General features: G+C 39.0%; 1 protein-coding gene across 13 annotated transcripts in view; it reads right to left on the bottom strand.

Moving 5' to 3' along the window:
• Nucleotides 1-671: 671 nt before the first annotated feature.
• tenm4 (teneurin transmembrane protein 4) overlaps nucleotides 672-11,669 on the bottom strand; it is a 216,552-nt gene continuing 205,554 nt past the window's right edge. For 12 of the 13 annotated variants that reach the window (XM_057350986.1, XM_057350982.1, XM_057350985.1 and 9 more), the window contains one exon: nucleotides 672-4,839. In XM_057350986.1, the coding sequence (XP_057206969.1) occupies nucleotides 4,081-4,839 (759 nt within the window). In that variant the 3' untranslated portion in view covers nucleotides 672-4,080. The remainder of the gene's footprint in view (nucleotides 4,840-11,669) is intronic. The other variant, XM_057350993.1, reaches the window with a different exon arrangement.

Genomic DNA, 11,669 nt, shown 5'->3' with positions numbered 1-11,669 from the left:
GCAATTCACAACCTCAATACTAGATGCCGCTAAATTTCATGCACTGGACCTTCATTACACATTTAGGTGTTTATTTTTTATCTTTATACATGTCACATGACATCACAAATACTTACTTTTTAACCCCTCCACTTCAACCACCTTGCCCCATTTCAAAAGCCAAACAATTCCCGAAAATGTAATTTTGGCTAAAATAGATTAAGTCCTGTTAAACTTTATTCGTCCTTTTTTTACTCAAATACCTGCATGGAATATTAAATATATGTATTCTTAAACTGAACTTTGTCTTCAAAATGAACAAATGTTTTTGACGTACGTTTATGCAACTTCTGTATTCACATAGAATAAATCAGTGAATAAAATTGGCTGCCTCTCAAGAAATGAATGTGGGAATCACTCCGCTGATTTTAATAGCAAGCCACTTATATAATGTTTCCTCAACACTTACTCTTAAGGTTCAATTTACAGTCAAGTAGGAACAGATGGAGTGTAAGAAGTCTTGGAGGAATGTTCTGTATTCAAGCCCCTGAGCTCTGACTTCAAAAGCCCATCATTTAATAACAGTTTTTTTAGTAAGGCATTAGTCAAAATTGAAATATTCAATCACTTGAATGCCACCCTGCAAACTGCCAGATATGATAAAGGGAGATCAATGTTCATACTGTATAAAGTAACTTTGCACCACACACTTTATTCTAGTCACAAATTTCAAGCACTTTCCATTCAATATTTTGAGTACAATAATTACATTGTATAATTTGATTTTATGCTTTTATTCATTAACATTTAAGAATCATTTTTGGCTTCATGGGGTTCGGTTTTCCAGACCAGTTTTTTTTCCGAACAGGTGTTTTCAAATTATGGGGCGAGACATTCTGGTGAGTGCACAGATACATTATACCCGTCTAGACGGACGTCCCTACTTTAGAAAACCATTATTGTTATTGACAGAAGTTTCTCTTGTGGCATCACAACTTTCAACATGATTTAAGTACCATCTATTGGCTAGATCAGAACATACTGATCTTTTTTATTTTACATACAAATGATTTGGTGTACATTCATGTTGCATGTTGTAAAATGAAGTATAAAAAGTACTGCACTTACAGTATGTTCACAAAATTTGTTGGTGGTGGTATTTGGTTCTGTGTTTGTGAGACTACCCTCCCCGCTGCTACTGTGACTTCATTTCTGTGTGCGAATATTTCAAGCACCTTTGCGAAACTTCCGAAAATTGTAAACATCTAATTAGACAATGTACAATGAGGTGCCACAACCACTTAGCGTCAAACTCCACATTAAAGGCATTCATTTGCAGTTCCACTTAAGAAGTAAATTGACATGAAATGGAGCGACAGGGAACTTTTTTGCATCACTCCATGCTTTATATAATGCGTGCATGCATACAAAATCCAGCCACCTGGAGCACTCGCCTAAAGCAACTGTGTAATCCAGGACTATTACTATGCAATAAAGTGCATTTTTCCACATGAAAGAGTTTACGAGAGGGCATAAAAAAGGCAATATTGCAATGCAAAACATAATAACGTGAAATGAATGTAAACACAAAATATCCTTTATTTTTTCGTCTTTAACTAAAGACTAGACAGATTCACTGCTGTAGCTCTAAAAGGTATCTACATCTGCATCGTATTTACAGCCCATTTCTTGTCATTTTATTTACATTTTCAAAGAGAAGCATTTAGAAACACAGTGTTGAGAACAAACAAACAAAAAAACCTAAACAAGTCCAAAAGGTTAGAAAAAATAAAAGCCTTACGACATAGTTCTCAGTGCAATTTCACACAATGTGTAGCTGTATTCCTTCGTTCATTCTTTTTAAATACACCGATATTATCAAACTCATGACGTCACTGCATTAAATGACAATAAAAACAAACCAAAATAAGCTTGACAATATTTTACAGCTCGAAACACTTGATCAGTCACGGCGACCATTCCCAAGTGCTTTCCCCATGAGTGACAGCAGGAAACATTCGTGTACCGAACGCTAATGTGAAACGGCAATGCGACAGCATGCTCGACATATCAACGGCATCCAACCAAACACGCATCGCGCAGTTCAAGATGTGAGAGACGTGTCCAGATGCTGGGTTGCCAGGTCAGTTGACGTGTATTTCAAGCTCTAACCAACACACCTTCAGGCCGTGGTGCATCTCAGCCGACCGGCAGACCTCGAGGGTCGTGTTTTCACATTCATAGCACTTATGTCGCTGACCCTCGGGGGAAATCTATTTGCAGGGTTATCGCCTGTCCTTACCACAATATGCAGTGTTCACAGCACTCCGAATATTTCTCTTAAAAAAGTCAGAGTGCATGTTTAAGTAATGTGCTTCATTTTTTTTAAGCATTCATGCCATTTGACGCTTTATTTCATTGACAAAACGTGAGGACGTATATTCCTCTAAAAACACAGCACTAAAATAAATACTGTCATCCTTACCAATGGTCCGTATGGACCCTTTGTTGTATTCGTAAAACCAAATCAATTTTATTGACTGACCTTTCTGGACTGTGTTGAAACACTAGGCATTGTTCAAGTACAACAATTAGCAAAGAAAGGGACAACCGTTCCCATTTTGTACGTAACTATTTTTATGAGGTTTTCCATGAATGTTGCTAGGAAATAAACTAATGTTTATCTGAAATTGCATTTTTTCGTAAAAGGAAATAAATCTTTAATATAGCTCAGTTTCAAAAACTAGCGAGCCGCCTTGCTGTTTACTTTTTAAGTGGAGTACGTAAGAGTCCTTAAGACTCGACTCACCATTGAATCTCAGGTGTTAGCATGTCGCTAAAATAAAAACATTACTAAATGGGGCGGCTTCCCAGACAGGGATTATCTTAAACCAGGACTAGGCTTTAGTTAAATTAGGATATTTAAGTCATTTTTAAAAACATTCTTTACAACAACAAAAAAAAACATTACTGCGTGCATCTTGAGACAAAACAATCACACTGATATATTTTAAGATATATCGGTATAAATTGTTTTCGATAAAGACACCTCTTACATTTAAATTAATCAAGGACTAGGCTTAAACCCTGTCCGAGAAACCACCCCAATGAGTTTAAAAGGTCATAACACATGAAAAAAATGAATAAGAATGAAAGACTTTTAGCAATTCTCTCCTTTCAATGTCTTCTGGAATTCGCAAAAGCAGCATAATTTCTAACTCGCCATATTTTAAGTGAATTGATTACCATCTGCATAACCAAATTTTACTACAAATAGGCTACCATGGCTAAACGATGGTTGCTATGGCAAACCATGTTCATTTGGGATTAATGTTACAATATTTTTTTTGCAAGGCAGCTAACTAGCTTTTGCAACAGAGCTATTATTACAGGCTAACCTGACCATGGGGCTAACTGTATGAGGCTGAATGTATGCCTTGCCTACATACTTTCATTGTGTTTGTGAAGCCATATGGTCAAAATTAAATTTTGTATAAAGTATGGAAGTTAATAGCAATCACCCATTTCCAAAATCTAACAAGACATCACAACAAGTTTTCAACATAAAATGAGCTCAGTCAGAACCCTGAACTAGTAGCAATGATTCTCAAACACAGGCATCCTTGTTTAAGTACTGTACGACACAGCCGGTGGGCTTTCAAGTATAAAAAGAAGCGATTAAAAGAGTTCTCTCCTTGGCTGAGGCGCGGGAAAAGGCAGAGTGGAGTGAAGCTTGTGAATAACAATCTGCTCATCTGGCAGCAGGCTGAGCCAGTGAGCGTAATGCGTTACCACCCCTCTTCCTATATTCCTTTGAGCAAACCCACCAACACGAAGGCAGAACCAAATAAACCACCAACGCTGCCATATGTCATCCTTTAGCAGTCGCATTTGAAGGGCAAAGAGGGTTTACGTATTACGAAAAAAGAGAAGGGCACTCCGCAGTCCGTACTGTTCGCAACGCATACTTCATGTATTAAAAAAATAAGTCTGACACAGTCAACGTAAAAATTAAGTAAAACAATATGGTCACAAAAGCAACTTGTCTTTGGCAAGAAGTCCTGGAAACGCGTCCAAGCGTGCGTTCCTCCCTCCATCATGTCACCTGCGGCCCATCTCGGTCTGCCGCAGGAAATGTATGTTGTTTACATTGTCGGCCAATTCGGGAAACTGATCGACCGACACGATGTAAAAGCCCTCGTAGCCCTGAACGCGTCCTGAGCTCAGAAGCTGCTGCCTTTCTCCGTCCGTCCAAGCTCGGGAACCTTCCTCTCCTTGCCGCAGTCTGTGGCGTTCGCGTGCCCATGCGGCCACGACGGCCCTCTGCCGCGCAAGCTCCAGCATGCGGACCTTCTCCTCGTCTGGACTGCTTCCATAGCGGACGTTAAGGCATAACGTGCCGTACTGCAGCTGGATGTCGGTGATGCGGCGTGTGCGGCCGCCGAGCGCCGTGTTGACTTGGATTACAGTTACGTTCACACCCATCTCAAGCGTGCGCTGACCCACCGTCATGCCCAGCAGAGTGAGGTCGCCCTCAACCTGTCCAGATTTTACAAAGTAATGTGTGTCCAAGCTTAAAATGGTGAAGTGTAAGTCCTGCAGGTACACGGCATTGTCAAGTACCGCCGCTATCCGTCGTCCATCTTCGTTGGCAACGCTGATGATGTCAGCAGTCACCTGGCCCTCCCGGATTGCTATTTTGACGCCCTTGCCAAAGAGCGAGCTGCCTGTGGCGAACAGGGTACGGAGAGGCGCCTGGGGGCAACCGGAATCGCTCGCTCCGTAGATCTGGTCGAAACGCTCCAACCGTACGAAAGACTTCAGCTGCCTCTGGACTTCACACTGAACCCCCAGCACAGACTGCAAAAATACAAACAACACACAGACATTAACATCCAGTGAATTTTGAAAATCGCTCTTGACGATTAACCAGATGACCTTGATTTTACTTGCAGGAAAAATCAGAACAAAAAAAGGAATTTTTGAAATTGATGGGTGTTTGGATTCTGCATAACATTCGTCACAAATTCCATACCAGTCTGATCACGAGTGACTACTTGTATTGAACAAATAAACTGAACGAACGATATTTAACGTGATATGTCCAAAACAACCGTCATTGATTCTTCGAGAGGTCCGTGGTGGCATAATATAGAATGTGACATGTTATGACATGTTTCATCTCAGCAACACACTGTCATATATCCTAAAAATTGCACGTTATTTTCAAGTTTTTTATGTTATCTCGAACAGTGGCAGGCATCACTGCGCGTCCCGCCTCCGCTGCTGCTATTTCCTGGGAGTAAGTAACATTCCTGATGGCTGGTGCAGGATGGGCGATCTCAGTGGGAAACCCGTTCTACCCCCACGTTCAGCTGCTCAACTTTCCTTTCAACCAAGAATCATGCTGCTTCATTAACACTTCAAACATTTCACGTTTCCTGATATAACTATGTAGAATAACTATGTTATGTTCAGGTGTGAACGTGCATCAATCAGGTTTTTTGAAGATCTTCCAAATGTGCTGATGTGGGTGTTCAACTCTAAGAAACTTTTGTTTTAAAGTAGTAAATATGTCAAGATAATAGCTTCCCCTCCAGTGTTGGGTGTAACTAGTAAGTATGTAATTAGTTACTGTAATTTAATTACTTTTCCCTTAGAAAAGTAAAGTAAGGCATTACTCTATTTTTTCTTTTAATTACAGTTACTTCTGATACTTTGTGTAATATATGTGTGTGCAATAGTGGAATTGACATCAAAATCCAAAGTCTAACTTTAAAATCTGTGCTTTAATGTATTATTCTCACATTAGTAATACTTTGGTCAGCTAATGAGGGTACTTTATGTAGTTTTATATTATTTATTTGAATGAATTAAAAGAGCCGTTTCATGTCTATCCTTGAATCACTTAACTAATCAAGGTTGATATAGGATGTAGAAATTAATTAGTAATAAGTAATTAAATACTTTTTGGAGAAAGTAATTTGTACAGTAATCTAATTACACTATTGAATATGCAATTAGTAACTAGTAATTGAATACTTTTTCAGAGTAACTTGCCCAACATTGCTCCCCACCCATAAATATCTAGTTCAATTGACATAAATTGTAAAAAAAACAGAGGTTCATCATTAATTGCAGGTAGTTCAACATTTGAAACCAACTTTTAACCTATTCGTGAGTTTCCGTTGGATTGATTTTTCGGTCATGTTTAAAACACTTGTTAAGAAGGTTGTCTGTCATCATTTATTCACCCTCATGTCATTCAAAACCTGTACATGACTCTCTTTTTTTCTGTGGAGCACAAAAGAAGATATTTAGAAAAATGGTTTTGTGTGCATACAATGGAGGTCAATGGGGGTCAGTGTTGTTTGGTTACCAACATTCTTCAATATATCTTCTTTTGTGTTCTGCAGACAAAAGAAAGTCATTCATGTTTGGAATGATTAATTTTCATTTTTGGGCGTACTGTCCCTTTAAGTTCACCCTCAAGAGCATCTGGACTCAAAGCGACACTTCACCCAAACATGAAAATTCTGTCATCATTTACTCACCTTCGAGTTGTTCCAAATCTGTATAAATTTCTTTGTTCTGATGAACACAGAAAGATATTTGGAAGAATGCTTATAACCAGACAGATTTTGCCCCCCATTAACCCCCATAGTAGGAAAAATTACTTTATCTTTTTTTTTTCATTCAAAAGAAGACATTTTGAAGAATGTAGGACAGCAAACAGTTCTGGGGCACTTTTGACTACCATTGTAATTTTTCCTACTATGTTCGTCAATGGGGGGAAAAATCTGTCTGGTTATAAGCAAGTATCACTTTAACCTTATCCTTATTTTTAACTATTTTCTATTATTCACAAAATCTTTATTACATAACTGCACAACATCTCTTTCTAATGAATTTTAAGAATGTCTACGGTATCTACAACAGCAGTCTGAAACAATATCAAGGCAGCTATTTTGCCAGCGTTTAACATTAACCAATTGCCTGCATGGCCTATAGGTGACGTGAACCTAAAAAGAAAGCTGCTTCTGAGGCTGACCAATTTTATTATTTAAAGGACTGGAATAATGCGCAATAACATCCACCTTAACACCAAGAACATGTATTAAGAAAGTAAACTGCACACGCTTGGATTTCATGTTGACTGGAACAAAGAAAGTGACTTATAGTATTAGCCATATACAGTACTGTATAAGCCATCTGTTGAAGAGAAATAATGGCACTAGCTTCCCCCAGTACTGTAGTGATGAGTAACCGTCTCCTTCAATGTGATGTGACAGGAGATCACTGCCCTGAGAGAGTGAAGATTTGGATAACCAGGAAAGTACTGTGTGTAGGCAGCAGATAGATTAAACTAGTACTAGAAATAGCTTGTGCTGGGTGGATGACTTTAGGGCTTCCGACCAGAAAGAGAAACACAGTCAAGTTAAAGATTTGATTCTGGAACAAAGTCTTTTCGATCAGAGAAAACTCAAAATATATGCCGAATTCTCAATTGTTTCTCACAGACAAGACATTAATTTCTCCCCACTCTTAGTGTATTATATACTCGTTTTGTTATAACAGTCAACATTTATATTAAATAAAACCCCAAATGTTTTGTGAGCTATACATGAACAACCTCTGGCTTAAACATTTTTTGGTTCCTATGGAGAGAGACAGCTGTGTAGATTCTCCATTAGGATCCAAAGATCCTTAGAACAGTAAAGATGATATACATCAGATAGCACTGGGTGGTCAGCTCACACTTTGATCAAAGTCAAAATCTATCCGAGGACGTCCAGTGAATCATCATCGGCACATTAAGATCATTTCTCATCCACACAGGTCTTTAAGACCTTGGCAGACGTTTAAGTTCACTTTCCAGCTGTTGAAATTTCCAGCACACCGAAGCAGTCGCAAATCACATTTAAAAGAACAATTCTCCTTAAAATAACACGTGGACTATATGCTGAAGCTATACAATGGCTTTGTGAGATGAACAGACTGAAATGTAATTCATAACTCACTCTCAAATTATTCATTTGAGAAACTTTCAATCATATTTGCTGCAGACTGGATGTTAACAACATCAAAAGTCATGTCTCAAGTAACTGCGTCTTTTCACAACATCACACATATGCCAAAAGATAAATATTTGATTTAACAGCCGCACACTAAGTTGTAAGAATTATTTGGTGTAATAGTGAATGATGATTTAAATTGTGGTCTGTGCATTACAAAGTCTTTTTTATTTTATTTTACAGCCACACACATTTTAAAACCACCAATAATCTTGGTTCGTACCCATGTGCAATACCATATTTTGTTTGTTTTTCCCTCTATATGGACAATAAGTGCACCTACTGGACCATAACTGCACTATTATTCACTTTTGCTATTCTGTACTGCATGTTCTATACGATCATTTAGTCATGTGAGGGTAAAGTTTCCTCTCATTGGTCAGATCGCAAGGTCCATTTATAGTCCTACTCTACTCTACTCTACTCTACTCTACTCTACTCTACTCTACTCTACTCTACCCCTACCCTACCCTACCCTACCCTACTCTACTCTACTCTACTCTACTCTACTCTACTCTACTCTACTCTACTCTACTCTACTCTACTCTACTCTACTCTACTCTACTCTACTCTACTCTAGCACTACTCTACTCTACTCTACTCTACTCTACTCTACTCTACTCTACTCTACTCTACTCTACTCTTCTCTACCCCTACCCTCCCCTACCCTACCCTACTCTACTCTACTCTACTCTACTCTACTCTACTCTACTCTACTCTACTCTACTCTACTCTACTCTACTCTACTCTACTCTACTCCTACCCTACCTCTACCCCTACCCTACCCTACCCTACCCTACTCTACTCTACTCTACTCTACTCTACTCTACTCTACTCTACTCCTACCTCTAACCCTACCCTACCCTACCCTACCCTACCCTACTCTACTCTACTCTACTCTACTCTACTCTACTCTACTCTACTCTACTCTACTCTACTCTTGCACAACTCCACTCTTGCACAACTCTACTCTTGCACAACTCTACTCTACCCTACTCTACCCTACTCTACTCTACTCTACTCTACTCTACTCTACTCTACTCTACTCTACTCTACTCTACTCTACTCTTGCACAACTCGAATCATACAAAAACGTACTATTATTACAAAAAAGCAATAATGAAGCCTCCCCTAACCCCACCCTTGAACCCAACGTCAATGGCACAAAATCAACTCGTACTAAAATGTTTGAATAAGATGATATGAATTCATCTTACGAATTAGCCAAATCATAAACTAGTTACGAATTCCTGTGAGACTATGTTGGCATTACACACTACCATTCAGAAAATCATTCAGAATTTCTCCTTTTGTAGTCCACACTCAAAATACCAGCATGCAGGTTTGGAACAAAATGAGCGTGAGTAAATAATGATTTTTTTGGAGGGTGAACAAATCCTTTAAGAGAAAGCGTGAGTTTTGCTTTCAAAGAACGTCTAATTGAATTAGGAAGTGCTGGTCATTCATCCTGTAGAAAAAAAACGAATCTAGTAATAACATAAGTATTCGTTCACCCTCCAAAAAAATCATTATTTACTCACGCTCATTTTGTTCCAAACCTGCATGCTGGTATTTTGAGTGTCGACTACAAAAGGAGAAATTCTGAATGATTTTCTGAATGGTAGCGTGTAATGCCAACACAGTCTCAAAGGAGTTCGTAACTAGTTTACGATTTGGCTAATTCGTAAGATGAATTCATATCATCTTATTCAAACATTTTAGTACGAGTTGATTTTGTGCCATTGACGTTGGGTTCAAGGGTGGGGTTGGGGGGGCTTCATTATTGCTTTTTTGTAATAATAGTATGTTTTTGTATGATTCGAGTTGTGCAAGAGTAGAGTAGAGTAGAGTAGAGTAGTGCTCCTCTATTTTTATTTCGTGGGTGGAAGGGGCTCATAAACAGTGGCAAAACAGCAACTTTCTACCAGCATAAAATAAGAGTAGAAAAGGCTGCAAGTAATGAATGGCCATTTCTTCTCTGCCCTGGGATACTCAGCACAGCAGAACTTGTTAATGTAACTTGGGCATTAAGGTATAAACAACCCACTTCAGACTCTCAAAAGAGCAGCAGTACAGCTGCAAGGCCATTAGTAGATATTTGTTTAATGCTGCTGCTGTAAAAACCTATAAATGACCCCACAATTATATTGCCAAAAAGCAAATATGTTGGCAATTAGAATTGTTTACTACTTCCCACGATAAAAAGGAAAAATGGATGCTAGTGGGGTTGAGGCAAAGAGCACTGATTTATGGGCAACTTGGTGGGCAATACTATGCAAAAGACAATGGGGCACAGTCCGTTATTTTGGATTCTACTTTCACAGGAAAGATAAAAACGCTCTCAGAGAGAACATGAAACTGTTTTTTAGGATCTCGAAAAGAATGTGAAAAAACATTTGAAATGGAAAATGCAAGGTCTTGGGCTCGTCTTTTAAGAGCAACCTTGGAAGAGTCCTACTGTATGTGGTATGAAGGGAGTATCCCTTGGGGTTAATATGGAGTCTGACGCTGAATCTCTGCATTAGGCCATCCAAGTTGATTTAAAGTCATGCCACACAAATCCCGAAGAAACAAACCTTGTAGCCCTTGTGACAATCGGGAAATCATTGTACAAAAGTTTTCTTTGTAAATTTTGCATTGTGTGTCCTAGTTATCCAAAGGCTGGAGTTGATGGTTCACGTTCCTGCTTTTAACCAGGTGAACTCTAATGCTTTTATGGAACAAATGGTCGGGACTTTTCAAGTACGTAGAAATTAAACAGCTGTGTATGCAAGAACACACACACGCTGGCAGAACGCTGTGTGCTTATGATTAAATTATACTGATTGTTTCCCTAAAGAGAATCCATTAGGGCAAATCTGGTTTACGTGTCAACAACAGAGATACTCTACTAAAAAAAGACGGATATCATGAGGGCCATCAAAGGTCGACAAAACTTTTCGGGAAGGAAACCGTTTCCATAAACGCTCCACACAATTTTAAAAAGTCTCTCACAACTACACCTCAAAAAATGCCTGGGGTTTCCAAAACTTTAAAGTATTTTTTGGATGCTTCAGTCCTTCTCGAGTGTATGTGAGTACCATATGAAACCTGCCAGGCTGACGGCTTCAAACAGCTCCATCACATTACATTTAAAATCTCATATCTCAGCTGTCTGAAGCACACCCGTGCCACTCGGCTTCAAATGCTTGCTTATTATAGAGCGGCTCTTGGTGATGGAGGCTTGATAGCTTGAGGTTGTGCTGCTTATACAGATGCATGAAATGGAAGCTTGAGATCTGGACTTCCTGTGGGCTGAATTATTTTGAAAAATTCAAGTAGTTTCTCTTGCATTTATGCATCAACGTGGCCCTCTGGCTGGGCGGTATGACTAAAATGATAAAACGTTTTCCATGTTTTCTTCCCATCACTCACATGTGTAAATAACAGAGTAGTCCAGCCCACCGAGTGCCACAGAGATATAGAGCAACCATGATAAAAGCTGTATGGCAGAATCTCTATTAGGTTTTATCCTCACAAGGTAGTGTATATACCATCACACCGCCCCCCTTTTCTGTGAGCGAATTCCTTTGAAAGCCAAGAGTGCTCAACAGGGGTAAGAAAGGCTCTGTTCCA

This window comes from Triplophysa rosa, linkage group LG14 (genome assembly GCF_024868665.1).
Source record: "Triplophysa rosa linkage group LG14, Trosa_1v2, whole genome shotgun sequence".
NCBI lineage: Eukaryota > Metazoa > Chordata > Actinopteri > Cypriniformes > Nemacheilidae > Triplophysa > Triplophysa rosa.
Note: the sequence above shows the minus strand (reverse complement) of the source record. Positions and strands in the feature narration are given on the sequence as shown.